This window comes from Lethenteron reissneri, chromosome 45 (assembly GCF_015708825.2).
Source record: "Lethenteron reissneri isolate LAM-NWPU_2019-01 chromosome 45, ASM1570882v1, whole genome shotgun sequence".
NCBI classification, from domain to species: domain Eukaryota; kingdom Metazoa; phylum Chordata; class Hyperoartia; order Petromyzontiformes; family Petromyzontidae; genus Lethenteron; species Lethenteron reissneri.
In genome coordinates, this window is record NC_083823.1 from 586,837 (window position 1) to 604,964 (window position 18,128).

At 51.6% G+C, this 18,128-nt stretch overlaps 1 protein-coding gene across 1 annotated transcript in view; it reads left to right on the plus strand.

Annotated features, from left to right (window-relative positions):
* Nucleotides 1–18,128, plus strand: part of CEP295 (centrosomal protein 295) — a 30,963-nt gene that overhangs the window by 8,574 nt on the left and 4,261 nt on the right. Inside the window, exons 10-26 of the mRNA XM_061570228.1 lie at nucleotides 1,381–1,543; nucleotides 2,424–2,590; nucleotides 2,867–3,026; nucleotides 3,577–3,704; nucleotides 4,210–4,310; nucleotides 4,731–5,784; nucleotides 6,926–7,124; nucleotides 8,037–8,252; nucleotides 8,745–9,014; nucleotides 9,981–10,078; nucleotides 11,750–11,951; nucleotides 13,103–13,372; nucleotides 14,232–14,401; nucleotides 14,797–14,950; nucleotides 15,288–16,081; nucleotides 16,617–16,736; nucleotides 17,828–17,939. Coding sequence (XP_061426212.1) covers nucleotides 1,381–1,543; nucleotides 2,424–2,590; nucleotides 2,867–3,026; nucleotides 3,577–3,704; nucleotides 4,210–4,310; nucleotides 4,731–5,784; nucleotides 6,926–7,124; nucleotides 8,037–8,252; nucleotides 8,745–9,014; nucleotides 9,981–10,078; nucleotides 11,750–11,951; nucleotides 13,103–13,372; nucleotides 14,232–14,401; nucleotides 14,797–14,950; nucleotides 15,288–16,081; nucleotides 16,617–16,736; nucleotides 17,828–17,939 — 4,378 coding nt within the window. The remainder of the gene's footprint in view (nucleotides 1–1,380; nucleotides 1,544–2,423; nucleotides 2,591–2,866; nucleotides 3,027–3,576; nucleotides 3,705–4,209; nucleotides 4,311–4,730; nucleotides 5,785–6,925; nucleotides 7,125–8,036; nucleotides 8,253–8,744; nucleotides 9,015–9,980; nucleotides 10,079–11,749; nucleotides 11,952–13,102; nucleotides 13,373–14,231; nucleotides 14,402–14,796; nucleotides 14,951–15,287; nucleotides 16,082–16,616; nucleotides 16,737–17,827; nucleotides 17,940–18,128) is intronic.

Sequence of the window (18,128 nt, forward strand, 5' to 3'; positions counted from 1 at the left end):
CTTGCGGTTTGATTGGCATGGAGAAATGAATGTGCATTGCTTCAGAATGTGTTTTTTTATTGCCTTGTTCTTAACAAATTCGTTTGTGTTGGCACAGACACACGACACTTTGCCACCATCAGCGCAAACTGTTATTAGCGTCCACTTTGTCATTGACATTTACTTTATTAGTATGTACATTTTGTTTCTAAGAATGCTGTAGGAATGCAATTGTAGAGGCAGTTAGCGAGAGGAGCTTGTGATGCGTGAGGTTTACATTCAGGATGGTGGAGGGAAAGTTATCGGGACAGCAACTAAGGGCAACATCTAAAGCCAGACAATGGTGAAGGTGACGTCGTAACATCGGCCATGTAACAACGCATTGACTCTTCGATTAAAGTAGATTCTTATGCTCACGATGCATCAAATTGTTCGGATAAAAATCCATTCGTTTTCAATTTGTGTACATTCCCCTGTTATGGGTTCTTGTGACCCCTGCGGTGCTCTGGTCACCCCAATATTAAAAAAGTATCGATTCTTGAATTGACCTGTGACCACGGATTGTGACAATTCATTTAATCGACAGGTGGTTAATTGTTTTAGTCCTGCTTTAAGTGTATGTTTGGAATTACACTGAGATGGAGAATGAGAAACAAATGGATAGGAAAACATACGCAGGTGAAAGACATCACATTGAGTTTCAAAAAAAGTGGGTTTGGCCTGGACACGTCGTTGCCGGGGTCGATGGACAATGGTTGAGGCTAACGATTTCATGGAGCCACGGTGGCGAAATGTTCACTACCTCACCTGGTATACAGTAGGTCGTGGGCTCGATCCTGACCTTGACGCCTGTATATTTGGAGTTTGCGTGTTCTCCCCGCGGTCGCGTGGACTTTTCTCCGGGTCCTCCGATTTTTCCCTCCACGTTTAGAAACATGTATTTAAGAGTATTTTGCTGCTATACATTTCAAAGAGGTAAGCCACTTGGTTGAGCTATCATTTGTGGCCAGGGTTCATTCTGAAAAAGAGCTACAAGCTTATTGGGCCTTACCTGGTCAAATACAAGTCGGTAACATTTGAAACGGCACCACCGAGGGCTTAGTGTTGCAATACAGTATTTGTACTGTACAATTAACTACACCTGCATTGTCTATCATCTCACTTTGGCACTTGCTATAATTGATCAAATTAGCAAGTCCACCTGTGTGTGTGTCAGTGGGGAGCGGTGGTGTAGCGGTTAGCACGCTGCGCTACAAACCCAACTACCCGAGTTCAATTCCCGGTCACGGCCAACACCGGTGATGGGTCCTTTGTTTTTTCCCTCCACATTTAGAAACATTCAGATGGAAATGTGCGATAGCTTCAACAACATTGACCGTGATCACCCCTTGCCCCTGATAGGAGGCCGAGAAGGTTGAGATTGCAGGACACCCGGATCGCGGCGGGCTGCTCATACGTGAAACGGAGCTAGAATCGGAGGTGGCGCTAGCAGGGGAGGCAGAGGAAGAGGGGGAACCCACGGCCGGGCCCTCTACTGCTCATCCTGAGACCAACAAGGCTGCAGGTACCCATTTCTGCACGAGCGGGTGCAGCCAGCACTGTATCACCAGTGCCATTGTCAGTAACTACTGTCAACTCGGTTATCCTGGGTAAGGTAATAGCAGGGAGGGTGGCCAAGATGAAACAAAAACATGGTGTAATTAAATGATGATTAATTTAGGCTCTACAAGGTACTGGTTACCTACGTAGCATGGGGATGAAGATGTAGAAGGTGTCCTCTGTTTTTATTGTTGCCTATGTAGGTAACCAGTTTACTTTCTGACGTGTTTTCGGTCACATGGGCAATTAAGTCGCTGATCCTGGATAAGTGAGGAGCAGTGCACGATTAAACCAGTCCGCAGGAAGACGTATTTTTCTGGCAAGTGCGGTTTATCTGCGACCCAAATTTTTCACCCACGGGTAATCGTTAGTTAACCGAATCTTCTGAGCTCCTCCATTGAGCTGTGATAATATCAAATGATGAGTACATTCGTACTCATTCGTGCCGCGGTGCAAGGCCATCAAGAAGTTGCTATGCTTCACAGACGAGCGTCGCCTGCAGTAGTTTCACAGCAGTCGTCGTAATGGGTGATGTTGCTCTGTCGCTTTGTGGCTTCACGCCACTAGGTTAGGAAGAGCACGGCCCAGCCAAGTGGCTCCGTTGTGAGAGCGAGTGGATTGCAATCGGAAGGTTACGAGTTAAAATCATGCTTAGGGGTTTACTCGGCCCATCACCCTTTGGAGGTCGTTAAAATAGGTACCACTACATGAGGAAGTGAACCGCGGTTGTTCTACGTAGACTTGCCCCTGCCATAGAAATGTGGAATTTCCACCACTAGCTCGTTTTAGCAGGAAATCACTTTGAACACCCATGAGGTAATCGCCCTTGTTGGGTCCGCATGCAGGAGGAGAGGGCTTCGAAGGCCCCCGTCGGCCTACTCAGAAGGCCCTGAGCCGCCTGCTGGGCCGCATCAACAGCCAGCGTGAGCAGTGGCTCTCTCGGGCCCAGGCAGGGCCCTCTCGGGCCCAGGCAGGGCCCACGCGGCCCGTGGATCCGCCGAAGGGGCCCTCAGTGGATAGAAGCAGAGGACGAGAGCGTTGTGGCCGGGGCGGCCTCCATCGTCCGCCCACGTGAGCGGCTCGACGCTAGGCAGACGCCCGCCACGCAGCGCCACCAGCAGGTTCGGGAGAGCGTGGTGATGCGCGCTCGGTGTGGCGACGTGTCCATTTGTATTCTTGGCTTGCATCTACCGCTTATTGCGGCTGAATCGCCGCAATAAGCGGTAGATGCATAACGATGTACTCTCTCGCCCCCTCGATTCGGTTGTCGGATGGTGCTGGTTTTCAGGCGTCGTTGCTGGAGGAGCAGAAGAGGCAACAGCTGCTGCTGCTCGAGCAGCTGGAGCAGCAGAAGAGAGAGCTGGAGGCTCAGCTTGAGCAGGAGCGCAGTGAGCTGGAGGCCCCGGGAGTGTGCGCACACACGTGGCTTTCTGGTCGCATCCCGCCCGGTAACTCGGCCTCTGTGTACGTGTGTCTCTGCCAATATCTTCATGCCCGTGGCCTCCAGCACTTGAAATAGCAATTATGAGGGCAGTGGCTATGATCAAATAACCTGGACCGCGTCCGACCTCGTTTGGTCTCGGAAGCAAATACGATGGATCGCTAATACCCCTTTTCGTATTTATGTATGTTGAACTTCTTTAGCACCATACGTAATAAACTATGCTAATCGGAGTTGTGGGGAAGGACAACAAACTAAACACAAACGTTTCCACTGGTACATCCGTGCCATGCCAGCGCAGGTTCTCTCGCTGTATATGTGGTTTTCCACCAAACCGTGTTACGCTAGCCTCGCATGACATTTTAATCTGGCTTAGGGCCAAGCAGGGCCAGGGACAGAAGAGGTATGTGTGTAACGTCAGCGGTACGGTTCGGATTCTCCAGTGGAAAAACAGCCAAGCGCCTCCTGAGCTGTGCTGGGATGCTCAGAGCGGATCTCTGTTACACATTCGACAATAAGTTGAAGGGACGTGTGTGTGTGTGTGTGGGGCTTTACAGCCTCCAGGGTGGAAGTCAAGGCACCCGAGCCTAGTCAGCTGGACAGAGAAGCACGGGGCATGGATGATGTGGCGCAGAAGGAGCAGGGAGAGCGATCGGCGACTCTTCCTCGTGCACTTCACTCCCTGGTGACTGGAGAACGGGGGGACACCTGCTGTCACAGTTGGACCGAGCCGTCTCTTCAACCAGGCGTTTGCTGGTTGAAGAGCCACTTGGTCCCACTTAAATAAAATGTGTTTGCCGATTGAAGTAGAGAATTAATTTGGATTGAGTTTATTAGGGCCCAATTGTAGGAACCACTCGAACACCCGCTTGCCCGGTGGCATGGTCTAACTCGTGAGTCGGCAACCAAAATAACAAGAAGAGCCATTTTTCTCGAATTCGGTAAAAAAAATATTACAAGAGCTGCAATTCGTGTGAATATGCGAAACAGCGGTCCTTACTAAATTACGTCACAAAGTAGTCCTTGAAGAGCCACACGCGGCTCCGGAGCCGCAGGTTGCATCACTACTCGCATCTCATCGCCTCGTTGTTGATTACGATCATGTTGATGCTGCTGATGCTGAACTTGATAAAAAAGAAATTAATAAGCTCTGTGATGTAAAGTTTTGCTTTGGACTATCCCTCCCCCAGGACACGACACCACGGGGGGCATTGGAGCCTGCGCTGTCCAGGCCAGATGAGCACACTCTCGCTGTTCGGCTCCACCAGCAGTGGCTCTTGCAACAGAACAGGTGATTCCCACGCTCGCAGATCACAGCAGAGGCCCCTGCCACCCAAGTAGCTCTGAAGCCCCTGGGTTTCGGAGCTACTTGGGTGGTATCTGCTTCTGTGGGCTGTTCTTCAACACAAAGGGTTGCACTGCGAGAGATTCGAATGACTCTGAGAGCACAGTCGGGATAATGTTGAGGGAAAGGGCAAACAAATAAGAAATGATCAACCCATCCAGCTATGAGTTCGAAGTGTTATTTCTGAAATCATGAATCTGTGCACATTTTCAATGTATTCTAGCGATTTGCGTCAAATGCTGGGTACTTGCTTTTAAAGTGAGATTGTTGCTTTTGTTTAATTTCCCTATATTTTTTAGTTTGAATGGACAGGCTGACCAGTGCACTTTGACCATCATACACAGTAGCTCGTTTGCCTCCTCGCAGGATGCATCAGCAGTCCGTGGAGGATGCCCGTGAGAGGCTCAAGGAATACCAGGAGGTGCTCAAGAAGAGGTACTCCGCCATCTTCAGCTCCGCGCCACCCACTGCTCAATCCGTGGCCATTCCTTCATCCGCGGTCACTGCAGCTGCGGCCCCGCCATCACTTCCTGTCAGCGGCCCGCACGGGGTGACAGCACCTCCTTCCGGCGCCTCACCGCTTGCGCCCGACAGAACCGTTGGCGCGTCGCCCTCGGGCGGGGAGGCGTCGCGAGCTGCGATGTTTTCGGATCGGCGGTTGACGGGAGCCGACCTCCCGTGCGTGGACACCTCGCTCCTGCCGTCCCCACGGCCGGCCGCTCCTTCGCTTCCGCTGAGCACGGCGGCCTCGCCGGCGGAGCTCGCGTTCGAAGGCCGCGTCCCGGCCTCGCCATCTCGGCCGCGACAAGCCCAACTTGCGTCCTTCGTGCCCGCTGCGTTCCCGCTGGGCAAACCGCGGCAGCAGAGCAGGGTGACGGTCCCCGGTGCCGAACCGCCGCGACGGCAAACGCAGTCTGACGCTCGAGCGCGGGTAGCACGTGGCGCCGCGGCCTTCTGGTGGAGACTCCCGGAACCCCCCACCGCAGTGGAATTGACAGACCCCAAACAACTTGTCCCGTTCGAGGGAAAGGGCTCGACGGTGCCGGAACCTACGTCACGAGGAATGTTCGACTCTGACCTGGACGAGGGAGGGGCGGCCGCCCCCGGCGTGGGACCACGGGGCCCAGCAGTTCCCTCGTGGCTCGCCGGGCACCGGGGTTCCCTCGCCGGACGAGCGGCGTTGCCAGCCGAGCTCGAGGCGCCGTCGCCGGCGGACTCCGATCCCCCGTGGCCGGCGGAATCTGCACCTCGGCCGTGGGATGCCCGGGAATTGCCAGCGATGCCGACGTGCGGGTGGGAGGGCGAGGGCGAAGTGCAGAGGTGGACGCAGGGTGCTCGGCAAGACGAGGAAGGAGGAGTGTGGAGCAGCGATGAGGGGGTGCAGCAGCAGCAGCGTGACCTATCCCGCTCCACAGAGGAGGTGCGGTAGCCACATTCTGTAGTGTCATTTGTCGTAGTGTGCTTGCAGCAGCATTGTACAGCCTTTGTAATATATAAAGTGCTTTCACTATTTATGATATTATATACCTGCAGCAAGTGTTATGCTTTCTTATTATGTTTGTTAAGTTCTTGTGATGCAAGATAAGTTGCCTAATCAGTCTTGGAATAGTTTGTGCCAATGTATGCTTTAAAAAAAAAGATCTTACTGAAGTAAATTGTTGGGTGTGTCAAGAGCTCATGACAAAATCACCTGTAATGTGCCTTTTTATCTTCAGATCCCGAAAGCTAAGCATATTTTTACGGCTGGTAAATGCTTGCATGCCCACTATGCAAATGGTTGTTATAGTTTTCAAGGCTACGTGGTGGGCAGCAGAGGTGCACTGCATCATAATCATGTGACTACTGCTATCCTCGCAACCCGCAGCAACCAACATGGTTAAATCTGGTCACATAACTTCTGTGGCCCGCAGCACGGCATTGGGAATCGCTCGCTCGTCGGTAAATTCACCAAGGGCTGCACGTGCAATCATGTACAACTACACGTGTCATGAGCTTAAGGATTGATGTTCATAAATGAATCTGCAATTTTCCAGAGCCATTGGATAAGATCTTGATTTAATGATTTAACGTCGGTAGTCTGCACTGTTATACTGCTTCATGGTCTGTATGCCTGGGCGGTGGTGGCTATGGCATGCCTGCAATCCACCACTGTGGAAGCGATGTTGTTGAATCCCACAAATGTTGTGAAGCGGCCTTCCTGTGAGCGTGAATGTGCCATGCCCTGGTTCGCTAGAAGACGATGGTACAGCAAGTGGCCTAATCTCCATCTGTTTTCTGTACGGGGAAATTAGTGGAACCCCCTTTCGCATCCTCCAGTTTCCTCCCACACGTGCTTAAATTGGCTGAAAACATCTCGAAATAAAATGTAATAACCGAATGCAGAACCCTCCTAAATAGAGTAATTGGACTCGATGTGTCTTTCCTGGTAAATAAGTAATTATTATTATTAGTCTGCCATCGTCGGTTTTAACAGCCCGGGTTTGTCTCCCTGCCTACATTGCGCGCTCACCGGTGCTCCGACGCACACAGAGAGGTAACATGCGTGCGTTTGGTCATCGCAGATTGGCGTCGGGGGCGGTGAGAGGCCGGCGGGCGCGTGGGAGAACTCGGAGCTGGCTCAGCGGTACCACCTGATGTCTTCCCTGTTCCGAGCCCTGGAGGGGCCCGGCAGTGCCACAACCCCGGAGCGGAGCCACGCACAGGAGCTGGACCACATTGGTGAGGAGGCAACGGAGCGCGGTGCCTTCAACTTGTTGTCTGGTGAGCGTGGGGACGTCCATGGTCATGACCCAACATTTAAAATCCAATCTTTGTCCCTGTCAGAAGTCTGCCTATCGGTTTGAGTGAGATTTTTTGAATTGTAGTTTGGATGAAGATTGTCGGGTTGTTATTTATACTATGTTTAGGAGGTGTTAGGTTTGCAAGCGTTTACCTTTGGCAAATGTCCACGTAGCCTTTGCACTGGAGTCGGCAGATCAAAAGTCAATGTGCAGAAATGGGGTTACTCGAGCGATCCTGACAGCCACGCGACTGCGGTGAGACATGGACCATGGTGTCTCTATTGGCCTGCCAGCCCTTCTGGAGAAGCCTTGCACTGTTGAGGACCTCCCCAGGGCTACAGACTGCGCCACAGCATCGTCATCTTGTGCCTGATTCTGGAAAAACCTTTAACTGTGGTGGCAAGACATGAGAAGCAGTCTTTTGGTATTGCCCCAGGCATGTTTTGCTCCTGGATTGTTGTTGTTATTGAAATGTAAACATTATGGTTTGACGAGGTAATGGATCTGAGTGTCTTCCTGTTGTAATATCACAGTCTCATTCCGATAAGTGTAAAATAAAAAGGCAGTTCAATTTGCGAAACACTCTAAAATACAGTCATTCTAGTTTATGAAAAATGTATCACAATACAGTAACCTTGGTGAAATAAAATACATGTTTGCGTTACGCATGTTGAACTTCTTTTGCATTGTACGGAGCCAGCCGTGGTAATCGTAGGTGTGGGAGAAGAACAACAAACTAAGCACAAAAATCAGTTCATATGATAAGCCACTTCTTTGAGCTATCGTTTATGGCCAAGTCGCTTCTGAAAAAGAGCTGTATAGCTCAGTGGGTCTTACTTGGTTAAAGAAAAAAAAATTAGTTGGTTGTGTTGGTGTCGTGCCTGTGTCTCAGAGGGCGAACCGCTGCCGGTCGCCGGACCGCTTCTATCCGGAGCTGGTGGGCTCGCGGTGGGCGTGGATTCCGTCTTTCACCTGGGGCGGCCCGTCCGCGAACGGCCCCCCGTGGCCCGCTCACGCCTCGGCCTTCTGGGACTCATCGAGCAACACGAGCTGAGTGCCATCCAGGAGGTGGACACGCCACACAGCGACAAGCAGCGCTCTGCCCTCGGTCAGCACCCACCGTGCACCCACACTCCACTGACACGTCCATCATCGTCACATCCACCGGCTTCTCTAGTCCACACTCCACTGATACGTCCACTCGTCTGGTCTTGCAAAGTGGTCGATACAACTGTTGCACAGACGCTACTATTTTCTTCTTTCACAAAACCAGATATTACTCCCCATTGCACAGCTATTTAGATTCGTCAACAAAAAGATAATTTAGAATTTCTGTACATTTTCATTGGCATTTTATAATGCTTTTGGGATTTAAAAAAATTGCTATTGTTGCATGGTGTTTCATGAAAAACCCTTGGGCGTTAACAGTCCCATGCGGATCTAGAAAGGATGGGTAACCACTGTTGGAGAAGTGAGCTCTCCAGAGCTACCAGCAATGCCGTGAGCAAGTCACAGCAGAGCTGCACCTTGACTGCATCTGTGCGACTGGGCATAGCAAACGCCCTCGCCATGGCGCCACTGCCGTTTCATTTACTCGCAGGCCTGGGCGGCTCGCTGCTGGAAGCGGCCGCGGGCAGCGAGTTTGGGGCCTCGTGCCGGGAGCGACTGCGTTTCTCCGGCGCCCTGGGTGAGGATGAGCGTGAGGAGCTGGGCGAGGACGACTCGTACAGGGACGGGCGACTGGAGGCGTCGTCTCGCGTCTCGGCCGAGGGACGTCCGCGCTCATACTCCCCGGGCGACTTTGTCGGTGGTGGCGGCGGTCGCAACTGGAGGGACGTACTGCTCGCTCCGTCCAGCAGCACGCGGGACAGTAGGTCCCGCCTCACTTCTCGCTACCCACGTTGAGTAAACTTAAACTAAACTTATTTATTTTACCGGGTAAGGCTAACTGAGCTATATAGCTCTCTTTCAGAAGCGACCTCGCCACAAATCTTAGCTCAACAAAGTGGCTTATCACAAGGATATTTATAACGGCCACATTCTCTAAGCGTGTGATATTGATTCTAAATGTAGAGGGAAAAACCGGAGGACCCCGAGAAAAATCCATGCGAACACGGGGAGAGACACACAAACTCCAAACATACAGCAGGTGTCAGGGTCGGGATCAAACCCATAACCTCCTGTATACCTGGTGAGTCAGTTCAAATCTTGGCGGCCTGGTGCCTCTGGTCGAATAAGGTCATGGTCGTTATTGAGTTCAGCATCATCATTGTCTGCGTCATGAGCGTTATCCTCGGCATCATTATCATAGTCATCATTACCATCATCAGCATTGTCGTCACTCCCATTGTCATCAGAATCATCATTATTAGCATCGTCATCAGTATCAGCGATTGCCTCTCGACTGCTGGGTGAAACACAGATGTCGCGATTGCTCATATCTGCAAGGCCACAATCTGTCTCGCTTATGCACATGAACTGATCCCATCGTTCCTGCAACTTGTAGGCGCCTGCTGGTTGCAGGGTGGGTCCCGTTCATAGCTTAATCTCGGAACGTGCAAGCGGTTAGCGTTAATTTTATTTGGAGAGGTCTAGCGCCGTTGTTTTTCAAGACATTACTCCCTACAGAGAAGTGTAGGGACATGACCGCACTCTACGTTAGCTGGTGCCAAACTGTGCCACACACCCTTCCGTATGGCCTTGTATTTTATAACTTTATCGGTGAAGTTATTTAATAACTTTTTCGGTACCGAGGCTCCCATGTACGTTATCGGAATGGGTAAGGGTTATATATTTGGATATCCCGTCTGTAACCTCGTCCTGTTCCATTTTCCAGGTTCAACTCGGTCACCTGCAGTGCCGCTTGGCATTTCCGCCGACGTGAGCCTGGGAATGCCATCTTTCTTCGACGGAAGCCGTCTCCCACACAGCGAGGTTTCCACGCTCTTCCTCATGCATGTTGTTGTTATGGTTGTGCACTGCGGTAATGTCCGCGTCGCGATGATACGCATCGTTTCAACGTGGTCGGTGCTGCGGGATGTCTACCGCAAGCGCCAACTCTGCTCCTTCAGCGTCGTTGGTTTCACGGTGAAAGTAGAATAGAAGCAGCAGAAGTAAACGTGTAAAGAAGGTTGAACAGGTTCAGGTTCCTCTCTGAACTATAATGTCATGTATGTATGTTGAACTTCTTTCGCACAGTACGTAGCCAACCTTTCTAATCGGCCGTGCGGGGGAAGGACAACGAACTAAACACAAAAATCAGTTATAAATAAATTATTTTTCAATCTCATAAAGAGCCTATTTTATCAAACGATGATAAGAATCAATGCAAGTCAAGTGAGTCACGGTGGCACCCTACTGACATCCCTGGTTTTAATTCCTCAGTACCGTAATGTATTGAGGACACAATAACTGAGCACCTGACCATGATTTTGAAGTGTTTTTGTCTGTTCTCATTCATAACGTTTTAAACTTGTTGGAAAGCCCAGAACACAACCTGTGCGCCTGCAAGAAGTATTTGTTTTTTGGGTTGAAATTTCCGTATATGCTCAAATATGGCTGTGCTGTGATTTCACGTCGCGTGCAAGGCATGATGGGAAGACTTACGCTCACAATCGGACCTTTTGCTGTCGAGAACTCACTGTTTGCATGTGTTTTTATTTTCAAAGTTGGCGTCTGTCCGTTGACGCTTGTGTGGATTTGGGATGTTGCCAGACGATTTGTGGACCTACAGTGCTTTGTCCCCTCGGAGGCTGGTGATGGCTGCAGCATCGCAGGCCGATGATGAAAACTTAGCCAAATCTGACCCTGCTTCTGGGCCCCGCGCCCAGAGGAGAGTGGGGCTGATTGCTCATTCCCGAGAAAAGCATTACCTCTGAGCCTGAGTTCGTCTGTGTGTGTGTGCGTGTCCGCGTATTTGTGTGCATATTTGCGTGCGTGTGTGTGTGTCCGCGTATTTGTGTGTATTTGTTTTCACTTTGTGATGGTTGGTGTTGTGTCGCGTGTTGTTGTGTATAGTTGCGCTTTTTTGTTTTTCTCGCTGTGTATTGTCGGCGTGTCTGTGCGCTGTGTAACACGGAAGTGTTTTTGTTTTGCATCTGAGCAATGATGACCATAAACTGTTCCTGACAAGAGACTGCCAACGTGCAGACTCCCCCGTGAAGTTCTCTACACTTGAACTGAGCTCAGATGCAGGCCACTGTGTTATTATCCATTGTCACTCATTGATACGGTGGACCTTTCATTTCACAACATGGCTTATTCACCAACATCATAAGGCAAAATATTTATTCTGAATGTATGTATGTTGAACTGCTTTTGCACCCATACGTAGCCAACCGTGCAAATGGGAGGTGCGATTGTAAGGTAAGAGGACTACAAAAACCTTGGTCTTGCTTCAAGGACAATGTTTGCAAATCTTATAAATGCTTATGAGCTCACTCAATTATCTCGTTATACCACATTTTACTTTTTTAGTCAAATAAAAAAATAACTGTATTGGACAGCAGTACACAAGCACGCTGCCGGGTGAATAAAGGGTATTGTTATTATGTATTAATGGCATTGCTGTTGCATTTCTGTCACCATGGCTGTCCACGTCTTAAGGCATCTCCCAGCTACGTGGAATGGCAGACCCCCGCAGAGGCCCGGGCCTCCCTGGGGAAACACGCAGCCGCTTCTCTCTCGGCCTCTTCTCCCTCGGCCGAGTCTCCCGCAAGCAGCGAGTCTCTGGCCACCACCTCCCCAGCCTCGGGCGCCATCTCCAGCGGCAGCCTCGTCTCGCTCTCCAGCGGCCGGCTGAGCCAGGGTGAGTGGCACGCTGCCGCGAGTACCTGGCAGTGAAGGTTGCGTACGGCGGTGGTGTGACTACGTGCTGGAAGCAGTGGCGTAGTGGTTAGCGTGCTGCGCTTAGGACCCGGTGGCCCGGGTTCGATTCCCCCTCACGGACAACACCGGTGACGGTTATCTGAACCGGTACTGGGGCTCTCCTAGGTCGATTTGGCCTCAAATAAGTATCTGGTGCCGTGTGTAAACACTGCCACTAGGGAGACGAGCCGTTGGGGCGTGGTGCTGGCCACCCACCCCCTCGTGTGCCGTGCTGGCCTTAGTCGGTGCTATTCGCTAACAGCGCTCGTACCTGCCATTTGCTGAGGCTATAAGGGTGATCATTGGTAGGGTGGCTATTAGGGGGTGATCCTTGTTGGGGTTGCTAAGGATTTAGGCTATGTGGTGCTGCAATCTCATGGTTTGCCAAAGAGCAGGGGTAATGAACCTTTCCCTGGCTGAGGGCCCAATAGACCTTTCAAATACTTGTTTACACGGTAGACCTGCAGTCTCAAGGTTGCTGCTTCGATCTCCCTTTGTTGCAGTTGAAACAATGGGAAATGTGCCTCTTGGTCCACCCCCCCTGTTGCTGTCCTCCCAGATGTAGGCGCACACAGAATTCAGAGGTTGCGTGCGTTCCGAGTTTGGGTACTCCCACATCATCCAAGACGTTTGGCCAGCGTAGAAGAGTAGGCCATATAATTATGATAATTGACACTTATTAGGTGTCTTTCACAATGTCTCAAGGTATCGTGCATCAAAAGGACAACGAAAATAAATAAGGAACCGGTTGGCAACAGAAGAGCCAGAGAGGAGCAAAGCCAATTATAAGAAGGTTGTTTTAAAGGAGACGTGTTTTCAGTTGGGAAATATCAACACTGTCGGAGAGCCTGATCTCCAATGGTCGGGAGAGCCACATTCGGGGAGGGGGGGGCACCAGTCGGGAGTTCCACAACCTGGAGGCCACCAGTAGAAGTTCCACCACCAGGAAGCCACAAGTAGGCCGCTTACTGTAGTTTGTAGGCCTTTCTGCCAGCAGTGGCGTGAGTAGGCAATTGCAGGGCTGCACCGTTACCATGTTAGAATTTATTTTCATTGATTTTATTTGAACGGATGCTGCATGTCAATTGATAGAAACGCTTGGGGAGGACGGGGCGCGGGAGGTCTGGGCGAGGCCGGCTGCCGCTGTGGGCGGTCTGCGTGGCCCTCCGGCCCCACCAGGCGGCGGCCAACAGGGAGACCCTGACTGGATGCTCTTGCCACACGGCCCGCACTGTGCCGCCCCGTCTGAGCACAGCTCCATCTACGAGATCATAGCCAAGTACACGCAGCCAAAGCAGCAGCAGCAGCAGCAGCAGCAGGGTGCCCAGCCGTCGACGGAGCCGCGCGTCGCCCTCTCGCATGGTGAGTCCTTGCTGTGGCCCTGCTCACCGATGGTAACTACCTTGCCTGGTGGTATACAAGAGGTCATGGGTTCCATCCCAACCTTGAAGATGTCTGTATAAATCTTGACTTAAAGCTTTCATGACTGCAGGAATTCATATTCTTTGGGTTTTTCTGTGAAGTCACGTAGATAGGTTCAAAGAAAATAATAAAAAACTAGGACGTTTCGATTGCAACACAAGCGTTCGTTACGAGGAAGATGACGAACGCTTGTGTTGTGATCGAAACGTCGTAGTTTTTTGTTATTTTCTTTGAACCTATCTACGTGACTTTACCGAAAAACCCAAAGAAGATGTCTGTATATTTGGAGTTCGCATGTCTCTCTCCCTGTAGTCGTGTGGATTTGTCTCCGGGTCCTCTGGTTTTCCCCTCCACATTGAGAATCAACTTGCGTTTAGAGTAATTGGCTCCTATAAATTTCCATGTGATACGCCACTTTGTTGAGCTATTATTTGTGGCCAGGTCTCTTCTGAAAAATAGATATTTCGCTCAGCGGGCCTTACCTGGTAAAATAAAAAAAAGTTTAGTTTTAGTTCCAGGCGTATCTTCTAAAATTACATGTGCCGGCTTGTATTGCGGAGTAGATATAAAGTTGTTGTGCAGCAGTGTGCCTTTAAACCCGGCATCCCGCACTCACCACTGTAGTGAGTATGGTCAAATAACCCTCGCAACCTGCACGGTGCTTGGAGGCTTTCATCCTAGCAGTGTAGGTCCCGTGATGCATAATGACATCACGGGACCTACCTGGGCATCATGACACGTGTACGAGACGAGATGTTGTTCGTCGCCCTCTCGGCCGCACCTCCACCACGGCCGGCAGAGCCTCCGGCGGGGCAGGCGGAATCTACCGACACGTGGGACCCCAGTTTCGACGCAGGGCCGGACCTGAGCCGCGTGGACGCCGGGGCCCTGGAGTTTGAGCCTCTGGCCGCAGGGCCCGACGACACCCTCGACACATCCTCGCTCGCCGGCGACGCGCGCCCCTCGCAGGTTCACTCTTATTTGTCGCTTTTACTTTGATTTATCAAACGATATCTGGACATCTTAGCATTAGACGAAGAAATCACGAGTGCCTCTCGCAGGCTTGTGTGCAAACCTGTGCGTTCGAGAACGGCCCGCTGAAGCGGATACCATCGAACTGCAAGTGACCTCTCGTCTGGACAGTAGAGGGCAGTACTTTCCCTCTCTTCCACCGAGGGCAATGTTCATTGCGTCGCATTCAAACTGATATTTGTATTCTCATAGCTGGAATTGAGACCTTCAACTCGCTACGCTCCTGATGTACGATGAGGAAGATTGATTAACTTTTTGACTGTGAAGTCACCTAATTTGTGGAACTGTCACCGATGTATTGACGATTGTGCCTCCACCGTCTCCTCTCCCAGAGTCTGGCACTGTCTGGCACCGGCTCAGGGCTCAGTCGGATCTCGGGTACGTTGTCCGACTCGTCTTGCCCGAGCGCATCCCTCTCATCCGCGCTGAGTGTTGAGTCTAGCCACCCTGGACATCGCGAGTCCCAGCCCCAGTCCAGGGAGCCAGGTAAGACCCGCTGGGTATCACAGTCGGTTTCACCTGAAGTGTTTTAAACTACGGTAAATGCTCACGAAGCTAGACAAAAGAATGTGTGTTGTGGTTCACACACTGCACTGGGAAGCCAGCAACCAGAGTTTGATTCCCAGCCATGGCTAACATCAGTGGCGAGCGATATGTCTGCATTGGTACTGGCGCCAACCCACGCTGACCAGTTTGGTCCAGTATGATTAACAACCCCCCATTGACAAAAGGCTAACACTAAATGTATTGTGGCACTGTTTTTAGGAATTTAACTTCGTGACCACGCGCGCGGGATTTTGACGTTTTGCTCGTCGCATGACAGACGAGGACGACGACCCTTCCTTCCGGGCGCTCCTGCCGGAAGTGACGCTGGGCGATTGCAGCCTGGTCACACAAGACACCTCATCCAACTCCCCTTCCGGTGCCTCGTGCTCGGTCAGCAGCCCCGCGGGGTTGGCCGAGGGCGGCACCTCCGACACGTCACACGTGGCGCCGGGGCCCGACGAGGAGTCCTCCGGCGGGAGCGCGGCCACGCTTGTGTCCGTACCGAGTCGGCCTTTGCCGCTGGCCACGGGAAGCCTGCAGCGAAGCTGTACGCTCGCAGCATCCAGACAGACGCAGCAGCCGCCCCGTGGCGACGACGACAGCGTGTCGGCTCGCAACACGGACACCACCGGAGCCTCCGACCGACCGAGCCCGGACGCGTCGTCGCTCCCCGAGCAAGCGCTCCTCGCGACGGTCGACTCGCCCTTGAGCGAGTACACGCTGGCGGAACACTACAGCAGCGCCACCGCGCGGTCGGATCCCGAGCTCAACCGCGCCGACTTCCGGGCGTGCGCCGCTTTCAGCGACTACGGCAGCAGCTTTTTGAGTTTGAGTTCGGACTGCGGCGGCAGCGGAGTCCCGGCAGCGGCAGTGGGCGGGAGCGGCCGGGCCGACGAGCGCGTGTGGTGTGAGCTGGCGAGCAGGCGGGAGGGAGGCGCGGGGGCCGGGTGGGACGTGCTATCGTCGGGGGAGCTGGGACGGCAAGAGGAATTCCGTCGGATGGATTCCTGCTCGGCTTCGTGGAGCCAGGATCTCTCACGGCTGCTCGCCTTCCCCGGCACGCATGTGTGGGTGGGTACGAGCTGCGTGCAGCCGATCGTGCGCGCGTTTTAAATACGATGTGAGCGTCATAGTGCATGTTGGATAATCGACTACAAAGCTTCGTAACATATCACCCTATGTAACTGCATTGTCATAATGCGGATTCACGATTCAATTCTTAAACATTTTATATTTAGTTTTTACCTTCTTTGTGTTGTGTGTATTGTTCGTACTTTTTTGTCTTGTGCTTACATTTTTACCAGATGTAACCTAAAAGTACCGTGTGGACATTAGCTTATAGTTTTCAAAAAAAAAAAATTACATTTTTACACATGAGCATAAACATTAATTGTAATATATGAATTGATGCAACGTTACACACGTAGGATTTCATACAGACCGACTTGGCACTGCCGGGAACCTTCATTGCTGGCGGTGGGGGCAGTGTACGAATAAGCAGCTGGGGTGGGGAGGAGGGGTGTGTGACGGGGGTGCGGTCCCTCGGCAAGCGTGGGAGGCTAAATGCTGCCCTCCCCTCTTGCTTCTCCCCCACGCGGGCGTCCAGGACTCGGGCCAGGAGATGGGGATCCTGGAGGAGCCCGAGTTGACCCTGGTGACCCTGACGGACACGGAGTCGAGCGTGCAGCATGAGCTGTCGCTGGACGTGACGCTCGAGGGCGACACGGTAAGCGGACGCACGTGACCGGCGATATTCCTCCCGATCGCTCCGTGTCTTTGTCTCCGACGTGAAGTTTGTTTTTTATGATGGTTGCTGAGCACAAGCCCAAAACCCCCTAAATGTCAATTGTTCAGCAACAAACAGCACCTTTGAAGGTGTAATAGATAAGAGTTCATGTTTTATCTTTTTTATTGAGCAAGGTTATAAAAACTTGGGTACAAAGACAATGGGAGGGAATTATGTGGATTGAACAAGTGGCAAAAGGGGTGTTACATAAACAAATATATATTGTACTGTATCACTCTGTAACGTCTTTGCTCCCCCGCCTTCAACCACCCCGAACTGGCCAGCGTGGTGAAGAGTGGGGAAATATCCTCCAACGAACCGGCAGACTTTGGGAGGCCCTTATCCAGCAGTGGATTGACAAGTGTGATTCATGCATCGAGAGGGCTTATCTGAGCCTCACCTATATGTTGACTTGGCCTTAAAAAATAAAATATCCTCGTGTTTTGCTTAAGTTTGTGTTTTTTTTCGCACCCCTGATTATCACCGTTGGCTACATCCGGTGCGAAAGAAGTTTTAACACACATACCATGGTATCATCACTGGGGAGACAAAGGTGGCCAGTTATGGTGCTGATCACATTCCACCCCCTTGTGTAACTGCCCCAACCTTAACAGGTGTTCTCCAACAGCTATTATCCTAACATTGTATAAGGCCCGATAGCCAGAATAGAAAACCTACGACCTATAGGATGGATACGGTCCGCGACTATATTGCATCCGGTTCACAGCCACGTGAGGACTACTACTTAGACACGGCCTGCAAACAATATTTGTCAGCATCCCAGCCGCATGACTCGGGTAATAGAGGGGAATATCTTCGACCTGTTAACGCTGCGTGCAGAATTTTCACGCAATCACTTTTGGTCGCTGCAAAGTTCTTCTTGCAGTGACTGAAGTGGGTACGCCAAAAGTATTTACGATTCCTATTCGGCCCTCGGTTTGTCAGGAAAAGGTTCCTCACCCCTGCTATATCGGATCGAACTTTGCACGTAAATCTTCTCCCAGATTGACGATGCTGTCATCTCGTTGCAGCGACCGCCTGCTGAGGACGATGAAGTAACGGGGCGGACGCCAGGCCGTGCTACGGATTCGCCGGGACAGCAGCAGCCGGGCCCGAGCGCGTCGCTTCAGTCGACAAGCGAAGGTGCGCGTCTCCGCTGGACGGTGTTGTTTCTTTTTGTTTGCATTTTGACGGCTTGTGTTGTGGTTATTGCAAACATGATGCCTTGTATAAAGGTGTCAATTTTTGTACCAGTTGAAAGGGTAAAAAGCTATTACTGTACAAAAATCCATCGCAGCAAATTTGGTTCTGTTCTCAATTTACTTAATTTCT